General features: G+C 34.1%; 1 protein-coding gene across 1 annotated transcript; it reads right to left on the reverse strand.

Moving 5' to 3' along the window:
* LOC148611143 (uncharacterized) lies at positions 1-24714 on the reverse strand. Its single transcript, XM_088595224.1, has 4 exons — positions 24531-24714; positions 4187-4684; positions 2607-2769; positions 1-185 (listed from the first exon to the last, which is right to left on the reverse strand). Exons 1-4 carry the CDS (start codon positions 24712-24714, stop codon positions 53-55), a joined length of 978 nt encoding a protein of 325 aa, XP_088451350.1. The 3' UTR covers positions 1-52.
* Positions 24715-24819: the final 105 nt, after the last annotated feature.

Consider the following 24819-nt stretch of genomic DNA (forward strand, 5'->3'; position numbering starts at 1 on the left):
TAGTAATCGATATACAAATTTTAAGTTTGTTGTTTTGAAGTTAATTTGCCATTCAAATGACATCAAAGAAACAACCAATACACACGTCCTTATGTCGGTAACATTTGGTATAATAATTCCACCCAGCATCAGTAATGAGGGGAATATTAGTAACTGTGTCTTCCAGGGCCTTTAATAGTTCACATCTGAAATAAACAAAATATCCATCTAAGGCGGCTTGAATTTCAATATTAGTATACTTCAGTATGTTAATTGAAAAATATTATTCATTATTCTAACTTTCAGGGTTATTTTGAGGGAAAATTGACAAGTCCTTTGTAAACGTCTAAAAAGTCTTTTAAAACAGGGTAGCACTTCAATAAGGTTGATCAATAAATGGAGTAGGCTTTCCAAGTTTAATACTCAATATGTGTCATCAAACATTGTTTATGCCTTAGATATATAATGCGCATTAGATAATTGGTGGCTATCAGTCATGTGTTTATATATATATATAACGTCTTAGAATATGACGACTCTATTCCCTACACTGCTCCATCGGATCAAATTGATACAGGGAAGATAACGTAAACTTATAGAAGGGTCTGAAAATTCCCAACGATGTTAGAACTGTCAAATTTGCGAAGCAAATTTTTGTCGTTCCTTCCGCGGGACTCGAACTCGTACCGCTGTGACATCTATGGCAACACCGCCTGCACTAAGTCCAGCGCCCGAGACCACTCGGCCAACTAGGCTATATCAAAATATAGCTTTCGCTGGCCGGGTGATTCCTCCTCGTAGGATTAATCTAGGGCTGTAACTTAGTACACGATGTATGGTAGTACGAGACAGTTCATCTAGGTGTTATTATGTAGAATAGAGGATCAAATTAATGATGCATGTCACAACAAATCAATATTATACAACGTCTCAGAATGTGACGACTCTATTCCCTACACTGTTCCATCGGATCAAATTGATACAGGGAAGATAACGTAAACTTATAGAAGGGTCTGAGAATTCCCAACGATGTTAGAACTGTCAAATTTGCGAAGCAAATTTTTGTCGTTCCTTCCGCGGGACTCGAACTCGTACCGCTGTGACATCTATGGCAACACCGCCTGCACTAAGTCCAGCGCCCGAGACCACTCGGCCAACTAGGCTATATCAAAATATAGCTTTCGCTGGCCGGGTGATTCCTCCTCGTAGGATTAATCTAGGACTGTAACTTAGTACACGATGTATGGTAGTACGAGACAGTTCATCTAGGTGTTATTATGTAGAATAGAGGATCAAATTAATGATGCATGTCACAACAAATCAATATTATACAACGTCTCAGAATGTGACGACTCTATTCCCTACACTGCTCCATGTCACAGCGGTACGAGTTCGAGTCCCGCGGAGGGAACGACAAAAATTTGCTTCGCAAATTTGACAGTTCTAACATCGTTGGGAATTTTTCAGACCCTTCTATAAGTTTACGTTATCTTCCCTGTAACAATTTGATCCAATGGAGCAGTGTAAAAACGTTAAAAACGTAACATCATAAAATATTTCTGTAGAGATTACTGGGATTAGATTTGTATATTGGAGATAAATTATATAGTGACTTTTCCTCCTAAAAATTCTATAAGTGCCTTGAGTAATGAAGTCGTTCTGAAGTAAAATTGTCATAAATTGTTTTAATCTAGAATCGTCGTAAATTATCATTCAGCTCTAGAATAAATACAAAATAACCAGTTTTATATATTGTAAATTTCGATATGCTGTACACGTAATTCAAGGAGTAACCTTACATAAGCTGTATTAAAATCAAATGTGTAGAAAGGTCATAATCAAAATATTAATTGTATACAAGAAATAATCAAGACCATAAAATTTCGAATACTGCAAGATTTCAGAAATAGAGTAGATAAAATATGATAGGGACAGGCAATTTAGCCTCCTGTGGCGGAGCGCAAAGATTCCTACTCCTATCGAATACCACAGCAGGGTTCTTTAACGTGCGAGAACGTGACATCTTTCCCAACACGGTGCATCACTATGGTTTGCGGTCAGGTTTTCCGTATTATAGCCTGACAACCCCAGCATGTAACACGCCAGGGGTACCCAATTCCACCAACAGGGGCAGACAATGTAGTTGCTATGTGGGCAGAGCGCTTAGCCCCGGCTAGATTCCTGAGCACTATTTAGTCGTCTTTTACACTGCTAGATTGGTGAATACCCTCGAGGACCTCAGGTCCACCGGCAGCGGTATCGACCCAGTCTAGAATATTGTCGGGAAGCGTTCTAACGTAGTCAATATAGATATAATGTCAGAAGTGACCACACATTATAGCAGCCAGTCGAGAGGTATATTGTTGTAAGTTTCAAAAATATTTCGCTAGCGAAATCGTAACATACCCCGTCTGAAAAGTACACGACTGACTATATGTGCTACAATCAATTCAGCAATAGTCTCAACCCTTGCCGTATGTTTATGCTATTTCTTATATTTGAATTCGGGAATGTCTAAAGATGACATGAATAATTTTAGCTTTTGTTCTGTTAATTGTTGTTAGTTTGTGTTGTTGTTCTTGCTTACGTTATGCTTACTACCTGACAACATGTATTGATGTCCTCACCTTTGTTCAATTTTGTGGAAGTTAAACCCTAGACAATGATCCAGAGCACTGCACGTAGATGCACATTGGAGTACAGTTTCAAAGTGGACATCGCGGATTATCAAATAAGCACGGACGTTTGCTCTGTCGCACTTAGAAAAGATACCAGTAAAATTTTCTGCAACTAAATATACATTAGCTAAGGTAAGTATTGACTGAGTCAAACATGAATCAGGGTATTTCTTACTTCACAACATTCCTTAAATGGTTTTATGTCGTTTCTTTTCAAACAGTTGAATACTTGGTGCTCTGATTTTGATGACAATATTACAGAAAGAGCATTTTAATTTATCTTAATTTAATCTTTTTTTTTAATTTAAGAAGTTATTTCGCTATTTACAAAAAAATGTGCTTTTGCATCAAAATATACGAAATATTTCATTTTACAGTTCGAGTCATTTTAAATTTTTGAAGTTGTTGAAAGAAAAAAAATCAAACTGATGGATTTCACAGGTTATTTGTCATTTCTTATTATATTGTGAATCTTAAACAACATCAGAAAATAACATATCAGTTCCAAAATCACAATCGTATCAGGTTCTGATTAGTTACAATTAATATTATTATAATGTCAAAGTATGTCAAATTAATCTCAGTTAATTAAATTAATCTCAAATTAATCTCCTTTAATCTCAGTTTCCGCTATATAGATGACGCATTGTCTTAAAACAATCCTAATTTTGGGGATTTGATACATCGCATCTACCCCCAAAGAACTTGGGATAAAGGATACTAGAGACACTGTGAAGTCAGCCTCATATCTTGACCTACACTCGGAAAAACTATTGACCAAACTTTACGACAAACGTGATGACTTTTCATTCAAAATTGTCAACTTTGATTTCATCTGTGGCAACATCCCTTCAGCACCTGCATATGGAGTGTTCATATCACAACTCATACGTTATGCCAGAGCATGCCGAGACTACGTAGACTTTTTGTATCGCGCAAGAATTAAAACAAATAAATATGCTTCTGGAGCAGGGATATGTTGCTACAAGATTGAAGATTGAACACTACAAACGTTTTATGGCCGTCATCATGAATTCGTGGTTTGTGTATCCATCTGCGCCATGACAACTGATTTGTTCAATGTGTCATAGTTTTCGTTTCCTCTTTCCTCTACCCCGGACTTGACTTTTGAGGAACTCGGCGGGTGTTTCTAGAAAAGCAGAGGACGCTTACCCTACCAGTGCACCTGGTCCATGCTCCCAGTTTTTAGTGGAGTCCGAGTTGCTCATTTGCTTTTGTTACTTTGTATGTATGATTTTAGTTATTCTACATTCTTTGCTGTGTATGTCTGTTTTCCATGTCTGGTCTTTGTGGATAACATTCTTTTGATAACCGCTATAACCTTGGTTCCCTTGATTACTCTTTGGAATACCAACGTCAATAATATTAAAAAGTATTCTTGCAAACTAAAAAAATAAAATTTCACAGAAAACCCCAAATATTTGTTCTCTTCAATTGCATGAAATATATTTTTATCATTAAATTTCAACATAGTACACAAGCATGTTAAACTCTAACATCATACTTACCATTAATCAGAATTTTCCATTTTCCAGTTTTTCCGAATCCTGTAGATATTCCAATACCGTTCACAGCAAAAGGGGTAGGGTCAGACCAGTCTGAAATAACATTATTCCCCGTAACGTTTCCTTTACCAAACATGACTTTATTTCCGGTCCAACTAAACCAAAATGGAATGTAAGCTATGCAATCAAGATATTTATTATACTTGTATGTTTCATGTAAATGACTCGCATCTTTGTTCCTCCATACACGAATTCCTGAATAGTAGTCATTTGCAGCACCAAGATAAATGTTGTACAAAGCTGTTGCGTCTCTTACATTTTCAGTATCAGTAAAATATAAACAAGCGTCGGCGCATACTTTCAGTTCTATAGTTAATGTTTCGACGTTCTTTGCTTCCATGCCATACATTCTCAAATCAATGATGTATGATCGGAAATCAGGCACCCAAATGTCCTTGCCTCCGATGTTTGGGGAAATAATCGGAACTACAATTTGCAATGCTGAAATGAAATAGAAACATGATTAGTTTGTAAATGTTCTGTCATCTGTGACTTGATTCTTTAGTTTCAATCCCTTTGATCTGTTGGATGTCATGAGACAACTGAAATGGTTAAATGGTGAAGTAACCAGGGTTTAAATGCCATTCAAAGTTTTTATCAAGAGGCAAACATAATCAAAATATTTAAATAAAGGGCGCAGCTCCATACATGAACCACACAGAGGTCAAATTCTGAATAGTAGGGACAAGTATGGACGAACCATCCAAACTTGACACATCTCTGAATTTTGATTGGATTGAATATAGATGAAACAAGATAAGAATTGACAAGAATCGAAGTTGCCCCTTTCTGACACCTAATTACTGTATAGTTCCAGTTACCGGTCCCTTAATTTATTCATTCCTTAACAGTTCATGCAAAAACCCTAACAATTAGCCGTTACTTTTCAGTATCCTCTTAAATCAGGGAGTGTACCTGGTGTTTATATTCACATAGATCCAAATATTTTTCTTGAAACCAAATTATGCAAGGACTAGTGTCATTAAAATAAGAAACACGAGGACAATAGATGTAAACACCGAGAACACAAATTACAAACATTAGATGAGAATCTAACAGTCTATAAAAAATCAGGAAAATTTAATATGTTTCCTTGATTTTGCAGAAAAAATAATTGTTAAATGATTGTTAAACTATGTTAGAAAATAATTACAAATATAAAACGTACGCATTCATAGTGAAGTTCATATCGTAAATTGAATACATGTGCACAAGAGCGGTTAAAATGTTACCACGGGAATACGGATAACCCACATTGCCGAATATGAAGATGTCAACAATGGGACAATTCAAATACGTCAAAATCCAAATACATGGTGCAAGCAGGAAACAACGTAAAACTACATGTACATGTAACTAAACGGATAAAATAGATAATATATATATAAATATTAATAAAATAAAACAAATTTGAAAATGAAGAAAAGGAAAATAAGACGTAACACACACAAAAAATAAAGCACTATCAATATTAAATCCTACAAAAAAACGGGAGTGATTCCCCGGAAGAGTAAGCACGTCCTGTTCCGCCGACGACACCCGTCAAATTCCAAGTGAATGTACTCCGGTAATTGTCTAACAACAATAATGCAGCTCCTCGACACGAATCACACTGAGGTCGAATAGAAAACAATGATTCTGATTTGCAGTTAGAGTTCACGTTATTATACAGTAACATGTTGACAGGTAAATAGTGCAGAAAGGAAATAAAATGTTGTTTTTATCACATTCCCATATACAGGATACATTGAGGAAAAATATGATGTCACTCTGTAGTATTATCAGTATTTTTTAATTTTATTGCAAAATCATAAGTTATATATTTAATCATATCTTTAAGTTTCGTCTTTTTTGTAAACTGCGAATTTAAAAAAAAGTGATTTTTAGGAAAAAAAAATGTTTTTTTGAAATCACCTACTGTATAGGTAGAAACGGCACTGATCTTTCGACTAATACAATCCAGTGGTGATCGTGAACAGTTTAGTACTACATTGTATATAGATACTCCTGCACAAAAAATGCAGGGTCGCTTTTCCGATGTGAACCTCTATATTCCCGTATTATTTCCATAAGGTAAAATTCATATTGACAAGCAAAGATGATGTGCATTATTTGTTTGACTCATTAAATATGCCTTGTGACAAAACCGCTTGATACTGATATCTCGTTCGTGTTTACTGGACTTGCGGTCCGATTATGGAATGAACAACCGCTAAATATAAAAGTTTTGTTTCAGAAGCTCCACACTGCGTTTGTCATTTAGTGCGTAATTACATTGAACTTTGTACAAATAATTATACTATAATTTGTATTAAATAATAACGTTAAGGTTTGCAAATTATAGATGTATTCACCGCCCAAACATACATTTCGTTGAAATTCATAATGGATGAAGTCGAGTGCACTTGATGTTATAGCATGAAAGAAATTATTTTTACATGGGTATTTTTTTTCTGTTCATGATTTGAAAGCTAGCTTCATGCAAATTAATGTTAAACAAAGTAAATATGAACCAGCAATAAGAAGAAATGAATCCAATCGTATGCAAAAGTTGCATTATATATTGTATACTTGTAGACTTAAGTCTATCTTACCTTTTGTTTGATGACAACAATAAAGTAATATGTAGATGAAATTCATTCTTCTTTTCCTCAAATACATTTACATCCAATTCGCGTAGATGAACTTCGGTAGCTGTAGTGTTTCTGCATTACGAAAAACATCGCCGACAGACTAATAGCGATTGTTATATAAGTATCTAATTGAAGAACCATACTGGTGAACGGATTAGCCAATCAGAGACACGTATTGGTTAATGCGATATCCAATCAGTCATTTCTGTCTATTGTGACATACTTTGTATGATAATTTGGAGCAAGGCTGAATGCACTAAATTTGACTGAGGTAAAAGTTTTATGAATAATGTGCAAGAGTAATCAAGGGAACCAAGGTTAAAGCGGTAATCAAAAGAATGTCATCCAGGGAGAAAGACCAGACATGGAAAACAGACAACAAAGAAAATGAAGTACCTTAAATCGCACATACAAAGTAACAAAAGCGAATGAGCAACGTAACTCGGACTCCACTAAAAACTGGGAGCATGGACCAGACAGGTGCGATCCACGAGTTCACGATGACGACCATAAAACGTTTTTAGTGATGACGTCGATATTGTAGCAACATCAACCTGTTCCAGAAGCCCATTTTTTAGAATTCTAGTGCGATACAAAAAGTTTGCGTAGTTTGTGCAAGGAAGGATTCGTTAAATATGGAGAGTTAAATATGTTGGAAAAGATGATTGGCTGATCTGTGTTATGGTTGATGATACCTCTTCTATTAAAGAACTTCTCCATTAGATGATGAGAGTTACTTCAAATTCGACTAAAATAAATGACAAAAAGTGTCCACATCAATTACATATTATAATGTTATGTCAATATCAGACTTTTATATCTGTATCAACAGAATACCGGTAAGTACAGTTTGGTTTACATATTTGTGAGTTGTTATTTGGTTGATGAAATAATTCTAATGTAAATACCTTGAATTTGTGTATTAGATGGAAGTTCCTGAACTACTCCGTACGAATTATTCTCCTGGAAAGGAACAATATGACGTTTTCAAATGATTTTTATAATAAGGTCTATAAAATTCCCCTATATGGTGTTTTATTTGGTATCTTTAATTGATCTTGCTATTTAATATTATCGCCACAGTATTTCTGATTTATGCTGTCGCTCTTTTGACTTAATACACAAAAATACAAATCTAATGTACATGTAAATATTGTAAATTTCAGTATGCTGTACGCGTGTTTTATCGATTCGGCATTCATCAGCAGCATTAAAACACATTGCATAGGATAAGCGAGACCAAAATATTATATAAAACATGTACAAGAAGAATTCATAACCAAACCAATCGAAATTATTAGCTACATGTATATCGAGCACCAAGAAGATTCGCAATGTGCAATCCAAAAAATGTATACTCATTGCTCTATGGGCTGAGTTAATCAAAAGTGGGTCGACATTGAAAAAAAAACAAAAAATGAAAAACGCTGTAAAAATGAAGAAATCGTCTTTTTTGATACTTTTATGATGTTAGACTGAAGACCTACAATCCACCGTGTAACAACAACTAAAGGCGACGCGTCCAAAACGTTTCATTAGCGTGCTTGACTACAATTGTATGCCTAGACTGGTCCCCCGATCGCAATATTCAGTATGCTACGCGTATGTAAATTACCATGAAACACAAAGCTGTTAACCTGTACTTTTTTATTATCTGAAAATGGTTTTCAATATCATTAGAAGCTTCATCCTGCTAGTCTGTCAAACTCCAAATAAGTAATATAAGATGCCGTTTTTTTGCACATAATCTAAATACTTCATGGAATATTTAAAAAAGAACATGTAAAATACCACTTATTTACAGTGTCTTTTGTATACATAAGGTCTTAACTTCAAACATCAAACGCATGCCTTTTTGTCTATACACCTTATAAATACATTTACAAACCAAACGCCTTGTTTCACGGTACACGTGACAAACATTAAGACTAAAGACTTTAGATTTGAAAAGGATACAGTTATGTAAATTAATGTTAATCCAAAATACCTTTACTTTAGAAGCTTACGGTGGATATATGTTAATTACTTGAGCACTTAGCTGATAAGCCAACAAAGAAGATTTTACACTGGTATTTCAATACTTTTTTTAATTAAAAGTGCATCTCTAAAGTGAAAATATGATACATAGATTAAAATGCAGTCTTTATGAAGGCACAAATGTAGGCAACCAGCTCACCCACCTTTTTTACCCTACCGGTGCACCTTGTCCATGCTCCCAGTTTTTAGTGGAGTCCGAGTTGCTCATTTGCTTTTGTTACTTTGTATGTATGATTTTAGTTACTTTATGTTCTTAGTTGTGTATGTCTGTTTTCCATGTCTGGTCTTTGTTTCTCACTAATCCTGCTGGACATGTTTAAATTGATGCTTTTGAGTAATCTAGGTAAGCTTAACAGTTGCTTTTTTACTTTGAACTTGCTTCAAGGTATAGGTATAATTTGTTTTCTTTATTTCCTATTTGTTCAGGTGTTTGCTTTCTGTATCGATCGCAAGAGTTAAATTAGAGTTCGACAGATTTTTATACTTTTAGATTTATTGTTGTATTTTGCAACCATTGTTCCAGGTTAAGAGAGGATTTGATGCTCACAAACATGTTTATCCCCGCCACATAATTTATGTGCATGTCCTAAGCCAAGAAATTGTAGTCAAGTGGTCGTTTTTTTTATGTTCATTGTCATTTGTTTTTTGCATAGATTGGGTTATAAATAGTTTCCCTTCATTAATATTGGAGCCTTTTACAGCTTGCTTTATGGTATAGATTTAGCCCATCGTTGAAGGCCGTGTGCCGTGTGGAGTATTAATTGTTCGTAACTTGGTATTGATGGATGATTATCTCATTGGTAATCATACAACATATCCTTTTCTTACTTACAAATAACAAAAACAAACGCGATTTGACTAATTACCAATTATTGTTACATTTTCTTTTTTTTTTCGAAATAAAAAAACTAAACTTTTGCATGTCCTCAAAAAAATTTCAATCAAAATATTATCTGACTAGAATTTAAATACGATGAATGACTATAGACATACTGTTGGATATATTGCATGAGAAAAAGGTACAAAGTAATACAATGCCGCCTGTTGGAATGTCTATCCCTTTGAGGTTTTTTATTATTGGACGCAGTACAGTACTTCGGCATTTTTATTGTTCCTCCTGATCGCTTTGTAACTTTTTGGATCATTGTTGATTGAGAATGCTTGTTCAAGACTCTTCCAAATGATGACTTCAGCATTTGGTTTGGTTTCAACAATATTATGTTGCATTGTCGGTTCGCTAACGGTTATTTCAAAGTTCTCTATGGATTTCTGTAGATGTCTACGATTTCGTTTGATGTTTGTACCATGGTCAGTATTGATTTCACACGATCAAACATTTATCTTCTCTACTATTTGTTCTTTCTCCAAGAATTTTTTCTGACTTATTTAACGGTCGTATCTTGACTTAATGCCAGTAAGTCTTTTGCACTTTTGTTGTAATATTCAGTGTGGCGTTTTTTTTCTCTGAATATCTTCGTATATCCGACAACACTAGGGGCATCAGAAGATTTCCTTTCGTAGGTAACAGTGGTTTTGAATACTGGTTCATCTGTCTTTGTGTCGGGCTGGCATTTACACACTGACTAGGAGTATCGCAAGCCATGGGTCGTTTCCACTGCGTCTAGCTTTTTTACAATTTTGCAGTTTTGACAGCACGTTTTGACAGACCATTTAATTGCAGACAGCTTGTGATTGAAGTCACGAGTTAAGATTCCCATTTCCTACTAACTAGTTAAAAAGCTCCAGAAATGTTCTGACGAAAATTGCAGTTCAGTATCTGAAATTAGTTTATCTGGTATTCCATGATGCGCAGAGTTCTGCTTGAGTTTGCGAGTTATTTTTAAAAATTTAATAAGTGTGTTAAAATCGATCTACTTCCTAAAGTTACAATAATAGTTATCTGTAATTAAATATTCATTTCCAGCTAGTGCTGTAAACAAATCGGTTCATATGACAAACCTGGGACATTTTGGAACATCATGTGGTACAAATTCTTTCCGTTGAACAGTTTCTAATGCTTTGCATCTTTCACATTTTGAAATCATATCGGAAACTTCTTAATTCATATGACGTCAGTAGATGCACATCCTTGACCCCCAAATGAGAATTATGAAGTTTCATTAATAAATTCACACGGAATGATTGATCAATTAATTATCTCGATCTTGGAAAAGCAGTTCCATTTCGGAACGTGCGGTCTTACCTCTAATGGCAAAGTGTCGTTTGTATCTAGCGATATAGATATTTTGACATCCATTAGCTTTGGATGCTGCCTGTATTTTTATGCCACTACTTGATATCAGGAAATAGACAGCCATCAAAATCGGTAAAAACCTACTCTTACACTGTTGTTTATGATCATCATTGTCACGAGGCAAAGTGTCGGGTAAGTACTTCCGGGTTTATAAATGGTGTCTATATCATAATTCTGTAGGCGAAGAAACATTCTTTGCAAGCGTTTCGGAGCTGCAACTTGTGACTTTTTGTAGATAATTTCGAGCGGTTTATGATTACTTTCAACTAATATTTTCTTCCATGTGTGTGTGGACAAGCTGATTTTTATTAATTAAATATTTGTATTTCATTTCTTTAAATTGATTTGTTCTCTAAAGTGGTCTGAGTTACTATGTGCTTTATTTCCAGAATCTGCTCACTGACTGTCATTGGTTAGGGGGTGGATGTTCTAATTTTTTCAGTTGTTAGCAGGAGTTTACTTTGGTATAAATACATAGAGTTTGTATAGTATTTCCATGTGAAACTAGAAGGCCAAGATGTTTATATTTGTATATATTTGATACTGGATTTGTTCGGATGTATATTTATATGTCTATTTGATCTTATTTTGTAGATATTTTCTATGTCTTCTATATATGAATTATAAGTAATTCCTTATTCTTGTTTTTCTTGGGCAAACATTAACAATAAAGCTGCACTTGGTCACATATGTATTGGTTACAGGTAAATGTTTTCACACCATTTAAAACACTGACCAGTTCCTTTTCAATTTACTCGAAATTTCTCTCCGTGGGCGTTAACACACGACTTCCAAATGCAATCGGTTTTCTTCTTTGCAATAAATTGTCTGGTGTCTGACGCATCACATTGCAGAGAGTCGTTGGCCCTTTGGTATCAAAATTAAATATCGAAGCACTAGAGCTCTACACACTGCTGTATAAACAGTTGAATTCTACATTATTTAAGTTCCTAACAGGTTTACATACTTGATTCAGATTATTAAGAGATATTGTCACATAAATAAGCAGGGCAGTGAATCACTGTACACCTTTCACATCCCAGGGCTTTTCCATCTTTTGAATTGCAGCGACTTTCCCAGGTCTGGTTTGCGACCAGTGTTTGTAAGCATATGCCCGATGTATTGCATCTTTAAAGCCTAAGTTTGAACATATATTTGTTCAGTTTTACATGTAAGCCTTCTTCACATCTATATAGAGGCTCGATCAACTACCGGTCGTGATTTATGGTTGCTTCCTCATCGGTTTCGCCTCCTTCGTAAAAAAGAATATCATACACTACGGGTTTGACTCCATGAATTGTATACTTGAGTATCCCAAATGACATTCGCAATCGACCATACGGAGTTTCAAACGTTGTTGGGTAATTGGACTCGTCATCCAGCTCCACATACCAAAATTCATTTTTGACATCACATAATGCAAGTTTTGTGAAGTTCGGATAGTAAGTCATCAATGATCGGAAGAGAATAATGGCTTTGGCAAATTGTTTTGTTCAGTGGATTTGGATCAATGCATATACGCCGTTTTCCAATCGGTACCTTTGAGTTGAACATATTTTATTGTATGAAGAGGCATCGGTTCGGATAAAAATTATATCAACTTATGAACGTTTTCTCCTAGGTAGCTATACAATTATAAGATTGGAAATAATAAGTAGGCCTAGATACTGATTCGATAACTTTCAGTTTCTGACGGCATTCCAGCTCTTGTTTCAAAATTGTTTTATCGCCATCAGCTGTTTGTCTACTTTGGATGGTTGTCTGTTTACATAACGGTATTTTACGTTTCCAGAAATTCGGAGTCTGTTTCGATTTCCGAATAAAATTTAGACTGAGCTTTTTAACTGCCGGTAGCAGACGTATAATTTTTATTGTAATTTATTTTTATGAGTAAAAAAAGTACTGTGAAAGTTTTTTAATTCGTAGATACTAATTTTCGTGGATAAGGGAAGAAACAAAAGTTTGTGGCTTCTTGAATTCGTAGTGGAGAAACTGGCATGTTCCTCATCGAAAGAAGAAAACAAAACAGCACTGCACGAAGTGGAGTTTTAAATGGTCTTACGGTTATAGTCTAGATTTAGTACGTGGGCTGAGGTACAGGTAACCCTTCCACCCGTGCACACTCCCCCCCCCCACTCATCAACCAAAATATGATTTTCAGGTACCCTTATACCTCCCATTTACGAATCTTTTTGTCGTCAAGAAATAAACTGAAGCATTTTTGTATTTTTTGGCTTCTTTTTATACCTCGTTTAGGCAAAAATAATTTTTTTTTAAGTTTTAATTAATTCTACTAACTTCTTCTTTCTACAGAACGAAGTAAATTGACATGTGTATGTACCATCATGTAGTCCAGTGTCTCAGCTTTAAAATGGTACCAGGAAATATGCTATAACACCTCGGATTTTGTGTAAAATGAAAAAACGTACCCCTACCTCGCGCAAAAATCGCTTAAATTGACATATATTTCCATATCCAAACCCCTAGAGTATTAATGATTCAGTAAAAAATATCTTATTTGTAATTTTCTGTTTAGTATTATCACAGTTTATACTTCTGGGTTTCTTTTGATGAATTTTTGGCGATTTTCGTAGTCAGAATTTATCAAAAAATGCAAAATTTGCGATTTTCGATTTTCGGGCATAAGTTATTGCTCAACTAAAACGTCTAAAATTTGGTATCATTCGATTGATAATTTAATGTTCTACATAAATGAAGCACGAAAAACTAATTTTCAAGAACGGATTTTCCAAAAATGTTAAAAATATTACCCCTACCGCTAGAAAATTGGTCTCAGTATCAAACAGAATTCTCATTCAAAGCATACTGACATCGTAGAACTCATATTTTAGGCATTCATAATTAAGATAATGATGTTCAAAATACATCTGATCAATTTAGGCGTTTAGATTTTCCTTTTGGGGTAACAATTACTATAAAATCGTAAAAAGGGGAATTTTCAGAATTTCAGAATTTTCTTCTATATCACCCAATATTGTATTTTTGTTTTTGTTTTTTTTTTTTGTTTTTTGGGGTTTTTTTGTTTGATTTTTTGTTTTTAGGTGGAAATTGCCACCCGTACCCATGAAAAAAACGCCTCCACATGAACTAAAATGTTAATTTTTGGCATATAAACGGTGTACAATAGACCTATTGGGTACTATTGTTTTAATTATCGATGCATTCAACATATATCCTCATTTCGGGCGCGAATTTTTCAGTTTCAATGTGACAATAATGAGTTTTTTGTAAAAGGGAATTTTTGGATATTTATTTTTCGTTCCATTTCACCTATAATTGGCAATTTGTTTTCAAATACCGTACTTCAAATAACCTTTTGTATATTCAACTACAATTATATAGGGTCTTAGCTTTGTAATGTACCATGGCAAGTAATAAATATTTGAACTTTTCCTACTCCAAATAGGTGAAAAATTGCCACCCCCACCCATGAACAGAATACCTGAACATGAACCAAAATGTTATTTTATAGCACATAATCGATGTAAAAAAGACATGTTTGGTGCTTTTGTTTTAATTATTGATGTATTCAACACATTCTTTCATTTCTGGCGAGTTATTTTCAGTTTCAAGCTGACAATAATGAGTTTTTCATAAAATGTGGAATTTTCGGATTTTCATATTTTCCTCCATTTCACCTGTAATGGGCAATGTTTTTCAAGTTCTCTATTTCAAACAAGCTTTTGTATATTCCAACACACTTATATAGCATCTTACCTTTCTAATGAGTCAATGCAATGCACAATTAAACTTATTGCAGGCCATTTGGGCGAAAGAATGGTACCCTACCCACAAAAGTCTGCCCCAATGTGAAAGAATATACGAAATGTCTGTCTGGCATTTATTATAGAGTTCTTCTTGTATTAATCATATTGTCAAGCAAAATTATGCTTTTATTCTTCCGAAGTCGACAAAATATTAAAAAAGGGAAATTTAATTATAAAACAAATTATCACGCATTTTAGCACGTAAATTGTGTATTTTTTGTCTTAAAATATCAGTTTTAATGCGCGTTGATTTTGTTTGCTATCATTATTTTCATACATATAAGGTTCCAAAGAAGCAACTACGATGAATGATTGGCATACATGTATCCAACACCATTTACAAAATGCTAATCTACCACATAAGAATTCTGTGTTTTTCACGGAAATTTTAGTGGGTATGAGGTATCATTTTTTTCTCTATATGACTTGGAATACGGTAAATTATGCATTGCTTTGGCTCATTAGAAAACTTAAGATGCTACATAGATGTGCTTGTTTATACGAAAGCTTGTTCGAAGTAGGGTACTTGAAAAAATGCTAATCACCTTTGAAATGGAAGAACATATGAAAATACGAAATTTCCCCTTTTTATGAAAAAATCATTCTTGTGATATTGAAACTGAAAAAAAACGCGCCTGAAATGAGCAGGTATGTTGAAAACACTAGAACCCAACTTGTTTTTTACATCGATTATATGCTAAAAATTAACATGGGTTCATGTTGACTTACTTTCTTCATAGATAGGGGTGGCAATTTTTCACCTATTTAGACTTGGAAAAGTTCAAATATTTATTAATTGGGCTCGTTAGAAAGCTAAGACACTATATAATTGTAGCTGAATAAACAAAAGCTTCTTGAAGTACGGTATTTGAAAAAAATGCAAATTATAAGTGAATGAAAGGAAAAATGAAATTCCGAAAATTCCTTTTTTTATGAAAAACTCATTGTCACGTTGAAACTGAAAAGTACGCTCCTGAAATGAGAAGATTTTTGAATACATCGATAATCAAAAAATAGTACCAAACATGTCCATTGCACACCGTTTATATGCAAAAAATTATCATTTTAGTTCATGTTAAGGCATTTTTTTTCATGGGTGGGGTGGCAATTTTCCACTTAACTTGACTTGGAAAAATTCAAATATGTATTACTTGAGCTCATTTTGAAGCTAAGATAATACATTAATGTATCGTACCACACAAAAGCTTGTTTAAAGTACGGTAATCGAAAAAAATATAATATCGGTTGATATAGAAGAAAATTTTGAAATTCTGAAAATGCCCCTTTTTACGATTTTATAGTAATTGTTACCCCAAATGGAAAATCTAAGCGCCTGAGTTGATCAGATATATTTTGAACATCATTATCTTAATTATGAGTGCCTAAAATATGAGTTATACGATGTCAGTATGTTTTGAATGAGAATTCTGTTTGATACTGAGACCAATTTTCTAGCGGTAGGGGTAATATTTTTAACATTTTTGGAAAATCCTTTCTTAGTTTTTCGTAGTTCATTTATGTAGAATATTAAGTTATCTATCGAATGATACCAAATTTGAGACGTTTTAGTTGAGCAATAACTTGTAGAGTAGAATGTGACTTTTGGCCGAAAAATCGAAAAATTTTTGATAAATTCTGACAACGAAAATCGCCAAAATTCATGAAAAGATCCCCAGAAGTATAAACTGTGATAATACTAAACGGAAAATACCAAATAAGCTATTTTTCACCCAAGCATTAATACTCCAGGGGTTTTGATATGGAAAAATGTGTCAATTCAAGCGATTTTTGGGCGGAGTAGGGTAGGTTTTATTTCATTTTCCCCATAACCCTAAGTGCTACTCAACTTTCTTGGTCTCATTGTAAAGCTGAGACACTTGGCTAAGCGATGAGACCTAAATTTGTTTAGTTTATTTACATTGGCTATCCCAAGAAGGCTTAGACGCTCATACAATTGAGTCGCTAAAATCTTGGCATTTTGACTCAGTGGGGTACAAATATAGGCTTGTACTGAAAAAGAATCCGAGAATATTCTTTGGCGACAAATTGATTCCATATAGGGAGGTATAACGGTACATAAAAATCACCATGAAGTTGATGCGTGGGGTTGCGCGGTGGACCCTCCCAGCCCATGGACTAATGCAATTTACTTCTAAAAGAGCCTTCGTCATGAAAATCATCATTATATGTTTTCTCTAACTATTCAATGTTAGGTGTCTTTCCTATGGCTAGAATGTTTTCAACTAAACTTGCGCGCAATTTATCTCTTTCAATTGTCTTTGCCCCACAGTATGAGCTTGAACTCAAAATCCATAACAGCAAAGTCAATTTTATGCGTTTAGCTCGTTTTTAGATTTGTAAGTCATTATGATCATGACCATGTTGTAATACATCTTAAGCTTATGGGTTAAATGCTCAACTTAAGTAATTTTGGGACTAAATGCTTGTTTATAATGTTCCATGTGGCACAGCAATAGTCCTTTTTCATATTCCCGACTTTGACTTCATTGTTATAAGATTTTACGCAAAGGGGAGTTACTTTCTACAAATTTGTCATCCGACAGACTGCTTTACTGTCAAATTACATCAACGTACCGCAGTCGACTTCAAATTCAAAAATTCAATATATTATGGTCTCAGTATCGTATTAATTTTCCCACAGACTTCTGTAGTGAAGTGCATATTTTTAGGATTTTTAAAAAAATATGTAAATTGATTCAATAAAATTTTCATTTATGTAGCATTTCTAAGATCGGACAGAAAAGCAGTCGAAGTATAAATAGTCATTTTCTGTACTTTCACTTTCGTTTTGCATCATCAAACAAACCTTTTCAGTGGAAAATTTTTATGTTATTTTGTTAGATTTTCTTTTTAAAAAGTTTGTCATCTTATAGTGTGATGTTTGCTCTATTTTATAAATCATTGTTCATATCTTTTGACAAAGCATTAGTTTGTAGAGAGGCAAAAAGAAAATGCACTATATTTTTATAGCATCCATGTTTAGACGTACACACGCTCAGGGAAATGTAATGCGATATTGATACCTTATAGCCGCGGTAAGTACTTGGATACTTTTGAATAATTCATTTCAAACATTTCTTACAGAAGTCAAAATAACTTTAAGTTTCCAAGAAAAAATGTTTACTATTTCCCCTTTCCCTAATGAGACCGCCAACCATGTTGTCGGGTGTTGGTGGGTTACGTCCCTTTGAAAAACTAGCTAAAATAGATTGCATTCCGTAAATATGCCAAATTTGTGTGTTTTGAAGAGGTTGAGATAAAGGATGCTACAGGCTCTATGAAGTCAGTCTCATATTCTTGACCTACACTTAGAGATCGAAGGTTAAGGAAAACTTTACGATAAACGCAATGACTTATCATTTCGTATTGTCAACTTTCCTTTTATCTACGACAACATCCCTGCGTATGGAGTTTTGCAAGAGCTTGCCGTAACTACGCAGACATTTGTACCGCCCTAGACATCTTAAACTTCTGGAACTTGGATATGTTGCCACAAAATTAAAGTCGTCACTACAGAAGCTTTATGGTCGTCATTATGAACTCGAGGATCGTTAAGGTGTATCCATCTGCACCGTGAGAACCGATTTGTTCAACGTGCCATGGTTATCCTTTCCTCTTTCGTCTTCCCCTGACTTGAATTCTTATGAGCAACTCGGTGGGTGTTACTACAAAACTAGTGGAAGGTTACCCTACCGGTGAACCTGGTCCATGCTCCCAGTTTTTAGTGGAGTTCGAGTTGCTCATTTACTTTTGTTGCTTTGTACGTATTATTTTGGTGTTTTAATGTTCTTTGTTGTGTGTGTCTGTTTTGCCTGTATGGTCTTTGTCACTGGATTACAATCTTCTGATTTCTCTTTTTGCTATATGATTATAAATATTTATTTTTGCCAGATACATGTAGGCGTGTTTTTGCCATTTACCTACAATACTTACATACGGATTACTTTCTATCCAGGTGGAATGAGTTTGTTTTGCTTTTTTGCTGTTGTTTTTCTACAGTTAGTTGTGGTTTTGTTGTTGCGGTCTACTTACTAATTTACATAAGTATCCTTCTGTCTGCTTGATGCTTTCTTTTTTTTTCTTTTTTTTTTAGTATTATTTTCTGCTTGCTTGCTAATTTTATCAAGAATCGGTTCCAACTGTTGTAGTAGTTTCTGTTTTAGCTTACTAGCATTTTTTTATCATTATAACTTTTTGGCCACGTATGAGTTCATAAAAAATGCACCCATTATTGCATGCTCCGGAAAGTTTCTTCAACTTTGAAACATATGCATCAAAGCTGTCAGAGGGTGTTGGAAATATAGCGTTCATAAATATAGCATTTGTTTTGCCAACAAAACATTAATCCCTTAAGTTGAGGGTTTCTCTCATGTCATTTATATCTTCCTGTTTGAATGGAAAACCATCATTAACTTCGAGTTCCTCCATGCAAATGCATATAGATACTTGGGTTTGTATGTTTTGTTTGGTTTTTAATGATGTGTTTATGATTGTACATGATGTCCATTGTATTTGGATAAGGACAGTGGTTATAGAAACAGATGATTATTTAAATATGTGCTAACGCTGTATTAGTACAATCATGTACATGTACATACATGTACAGTACTTTGATATAATTATGTTCTTTTTGTATACATAAAGCTTAGAATTTAAATGTCTTGGTTGGTATTCTGTTCAGTTCAGACTGCGTTATGAACAGCCTGTGCACACACAAGTGGGTATATCTTCACTTGTAAATAAATTTGGGACTTAGTCCTGAAATTAAGAGTAACCCTTCTTTTGCATACCTGTTTGACTCTCACATTTGAGCTCGGTCTCCGCAGTGTGCCTCCTGTGTGGGCGACTCTTACTTTGTAATATTTTGCTCACATTACGTAGCTGCCATTGACAATTTTGAAAGATTCCGCAACAAAGGACCATTTGAAGATATACATGCCCTGAAATTTGGAATCTTTGAAATGAAATCATTGTTACGTTTTTCCACTTCTTTGTTCTGTGTTAGTTTTTTATCATCATATGTTTTAGCCAAAAAATTTCGTTACGTTATATCACCAACATACAATGTTGAAATACGGGAGTTCTCCAATGTTAACAGGTACCGTACCACTTAAATGTGATTGGATTTCTACCCATTGAAAAATTAAAAAGTTTTCTAAACATGGAATATTGTAAGACAGGTGGTTGTAATTGTGTAATCTTGGGCAATTTATACAAAGGAAGTATATTTTTATTCTTATCATTCAAAAGTGACTGATAACTACATTTTATTTATTTATATATATATATCATCCATCAATCTTAGGTTTCTCTGATATGACGAAATTAACTAGAATATCGATTTCCCAAGATTGTTATACTCCGTGTGTAGCTTCATCTAGTTTTCAATACGGTTTCTATATCAGAACTGAGAAAAAGGATAGAATGTGTCTTTCGTAAAAATAAATTGTCAATACGTTAACATTTATAATTACTGTCAATGAACAGTTCAAGAGCAGATGATGAGGTCAAAACGCATAATTGGCTATTGTTATATTGGAGAAATTCCGAATATCTGTTAATATGCTGTGGAAATGTCTAATACGAAGTTCATTTTTGTGTAAGTGTACTATAAGGTTTTTCTTATGTATATGTAGTTCATTTTGGCGGATTATCACAGACTTTAATTTCCCCGAGAACTGATCAAACTTTGAATTCTGTTATTTCAAAGCTTGTATACCTCTACTGTGGTCGGCGCTAAACCACACCTTTTATGCAAACCAGTACCACAATTTGTGATGATTAATGATGATTGGTTCTCCTGTCTTTTGCATGTTCTATACACTTAAGCCTATGAAGTAACGGATAGTTACGTAAGCATGGTTTGCGGGGAGATTGTTTCATCATTACGCATGTTATAGAATTCTATCGTCTACTATTTGGTTACATGTATGTGCATTTTGATGAACAATATTGAAATATTTTAGAATGGTCAGAATTATAATATAAGAAATATGTACCCTCTGTTTTACTATATATTTTTTCCAATTTCTACAGATAACAGAAAGCACAGTTTCACATTTAAAGTCAATATGAACAATAAGAGATACGGAATGATTGTCAATGAGTTTATCCGCCAAAAGTCAACCAACGTGTTAGAAATTTAATGTTTGGTCCACATAGACCCACCATAATTTTATGAAGACCGCACTTTAGCTTTCAAAGGAAATTCAGCCAATTTCGTCATAGACCTGCTTGATTTTCAACAGACTCGGTCCTAAGGTCTACTGCTAATTTCTTTCACTGAGTGAACACACAATTAAACTTCTACAGGTCACCTCAAGGTGTTCAAAGATGATCGAAACCCATACCATGAAGCAAGAGGTAATGGCCCATAAATGAATAAATGAAGTGAAACTATTAAAAAAGACGAAAATCGACCAAATCTACAGAAAAAAACAACACTTATACTAGTAAACATAAAAAAGAAGACAACCACAGGTGAACAGATTCCTGGCTTGGGACAGGCACATATAGTATGTGTTAGGTTTAAGCATGTTTGTGAACACTAAACAACGGAGGCTTAACTCTCCTCTCACTTGGGACAGTTGTTGGAAAACACAACAGTAAAATGAACTATAAAAACATTTAACTCTTGAGATCGACCCAGAATACAAACAAATAGGACAAGACATCTAACTGTATCTACATGGAAAGAGTACTCGCATTATCTGTGAGCTGGTTAAAAATACAAAAGCAACTGATGAGTACACCTTGTGCATTCAAACAAGTATCAAATAAAATAACACGCCCAACGAGAGTCAGTGAAAATATATGAAAAAAATCAAAGTAAAACAAAGTCTTCATGTAAATGCCAAGATAAAAAAAATGACGTTTACATGGCATATTGATATATTTTATTGTTAATCTTGAACTTTGTGAACGAAATAGTATATGCCACTGCCATACTAGAAAACATGGATTAGAGAACCTTTGTAAATAACTTATCAATTCAATTATTCATAGTTTTCTGTATGTTGACCAACAAGATTTATTGAAAACATATCATAAAATGTGTAAGTAACACAAGGTCTTCATGCAAATGCCACAATAAAAAAAATAATGGCAGGAAGTAGGACGAAATGGAATGGAGTTAAATTAATAATTGGACCAATAAAACAGACGTACAATAGTAAACAATCGGGCTAGAAAAAAATCACAAATACGTTACATAATTTTAGTTATTGATTAAATGGTTTTATTAGTGGAAAAATCATAAATGACAGAGTCATTCATTATCATTATCAAAGTGATTAAATATATACCTAATATATGAACTGCCTAAAAGATAAGCGGTTCCTGCTCAGCTAGAATAGCCGTGGTATAACAATAATCCAACAAGCACTTGAAAATGTTGCCATCTTTTTTTTAGAAGTTACAGCAACTCAACTGTGGTAAGTTGATACACGTAAACAATGCCCCATTTCAATTTCCAATCTGTCTCAGTAATTACAAAAACAGAGAAGCAATACGTTGATCGTGTCGGTATAAAAGCTCTAAAAAGCTTATGTTTTTTAATGGGTAATCGGCTATGAATAAAAATTTCTGTTCTGTTCTGTTCTGTGTCATTCTAGAAAGCGTTTGCTGACAATATCCGTAGATGTCATATTTCTTTGTGCGGTTTTAATATTTACAAGGAAGACTCCTTAAGATAGTAAGTATAAGAATTCATCTTTAAAATATATATATTGCCTCCATATTACAGTGTAGTCTAGTTAAACAATGATAATGAAAACCATTCAAAGAACTTTAAAAGATAAAAGTAACAGTATTCAGACTTGTAATTATATTGTCCAAATTGCTGCAATGCTACATGTGTATCTTCAAATCACTTTTTGAACGGCATAAAAGGTCCATAATTAATGTACACTTTACGGCATTGTATATTCTTACTAAAACCCTTCAACGTTTTCTCTTGAACAATATACAACTTTCCTCGAAAACTACAGACCAGCTCCATCCTAGGCCAGTTAGCCGGATCGTGTCTCATATAATAGGGATATCCATTTGATAAAGACAATAAAAACAATAGTCCGAAAAAAGTCCTGAGATTTGTACACATTTTAGCTTTCCCTTAACTTGCAGTAAAGTGTTTAAAGTATATATAGTGTTTAAATCAAAGGCAATAATCGAAATATCACTGTTATATTGGTTGCTTACTCTTGCCATTCAAGATTTGCGTTCTGTTAATGATTTAACGTCATCACCAGATCAGACATATTTAGATAAACCTGAAGTAATGACTTCTTCAGCATAGATCGATTAACATCTCATTCAATACATACGTAACTTAGTTATTAAGCATTAATTGCGGTAAAGTTCATAAACCTGTCTGACTATCCTGTAGATCACGCACATTTTCCTCTTAAGTTGATGATATTCATCGAATTTTTTAACGATTACTTATAGTTTTGACCGACGTCAATCCTTTGAGATACAATGTACATGACGACTGAAGAAACTCGACAGCAACGTCAATTTTAAGACCCTAAAGGTGTCACTGGACGTTCCACAACTCTAGATATCCTTTTTGGAGGTACGGCGACCTAGTTTATGACACAGTAACCTACTAAGTAAACCAAATTATAATTCCTCCATGGTATACTGTAAAATTCGAACCTATTATTTTGTTGAATTTTTTCTCAAAAAAAGTCATATAACCATATCTACAGCGACTATCTCAGCCATGTAATGGAAGAGGTTGGGGACAGTTGTACACTTGCTTTTATATACTTCAAATTTACGATAAAATATTATAATAGAAAAAAACATGTCAGAATTACACTCTAAGGACTATATTAATTTATCGATGGCAAGAACTTTATAATATACTATACTTGTCAATGATTTGGTACATGAACTAACAAATATAGGTTTCATTTTTAAACCGTTTTTAAAGATGTTAATTGCTAAATTAACACACGCAAAAAAGGAGAGAAATGCAGATGCCAAATGTGATGACCGAGTACCCGAATATTATATTTCATTTATTTTTTCATCCCCAGTTATTACGTCATAAAGTAAGTGATATTTAAATACAATGTATATTGTTTGAGCGATTTGCTGTCCGTATAGTATTGATTTATTTATGTTGTTGTTTTTATCATTATCATCTATATACCTAAATATTGACTTGATCTGATCACGCCAGCAACATGTACCTTGACAAGGTGTTCTGTAAAATTCACGCCAACAACATGTAGCTTTATTACTAAGCCTTAGGGATGTGTTCTTTAAAAGATCAATCACGAAAACAACCTGACTGTACCTTCGTAAGGTGTTCTTTAAAATGCATGCTGGCATCCTGTAACTTGGAAATGTGTTCTTTAAAAGATCATACAAGAAGTAACTTAGCAAGGTGTTTTATAAAGTACGGGCCAACAAACCGTATCTTGGCAATGCGTTCTATTAAGTTTACGCCAAAACTCCGTGACTTGCCAATGTGTTCTATAAAGTTCACGCCAACTGTAGAAATAGTTTTGGCGATGTATTCTATAAAGTGTACACCAACTTACCTGTACCATGTGTTTTTTTAACGCAAAGGCCAACACACTGTACCTTGGGAAGGCGTTCTATAAAGATAAAGTACACGTCAACAACCAGTGCTTTGGCAATGTGTTCTTTAAAATTCACACCAGTAGCCAGTACCTTGGCAAGATGTTCTACATGTATAAGGTACTGACCAACTACCTGTACCATGGCAATGTGTTTTATGTTTTATAAAGTACAGGTTAACAAAATGTACCGTGGGAAGGTGTTCTGTAATGTACACGCCAACATCATATGCCTTTCCAAGGTGTTCTA

The sequence above is a fragment of the Perna viridis genome, chromosome 7 (genome assembly GCF_037379345.1).
Source record: "Perna viridis isolate PV_CMFRI_1.1 ecotype Kerala chromosome 7, ASM3737934v1, whole genome shotgun sequence".
Lineage (NCBI taxonomy): Eukaryota > Metazoa > Mollusca > Bivalvia > Mytilida > Mytilidae > Perna > Perna viridis.

What these genes read in the sequence shown, in the direction of transcription:
- LOC148611143 (XM_088595224.1), bottom strand. Translation starts at nt 24,714, where the DNA reads ATGGTACAGGTAGTTGGTCAGTACCTTATACATGTAGAACATCTTGCC. An exon ending in TAAAAAAACACATGGTACAG is followed by an intron (nt 4,685 to 24,530) that starts GTAAGTTGGTGT and finishes ATTTCATTTCAG; the next exon opens with CATTGCAAATTGTAGTTCCG. An exon ending in ATGGAAAATTCTGATTAATG is followed by an intron (nt 2,770 to 4,186) that starts GTAAGTATGATG and finishes ATGTATATTTAG; the next exon opens with TTGCAGAAAATTTTACTGGT.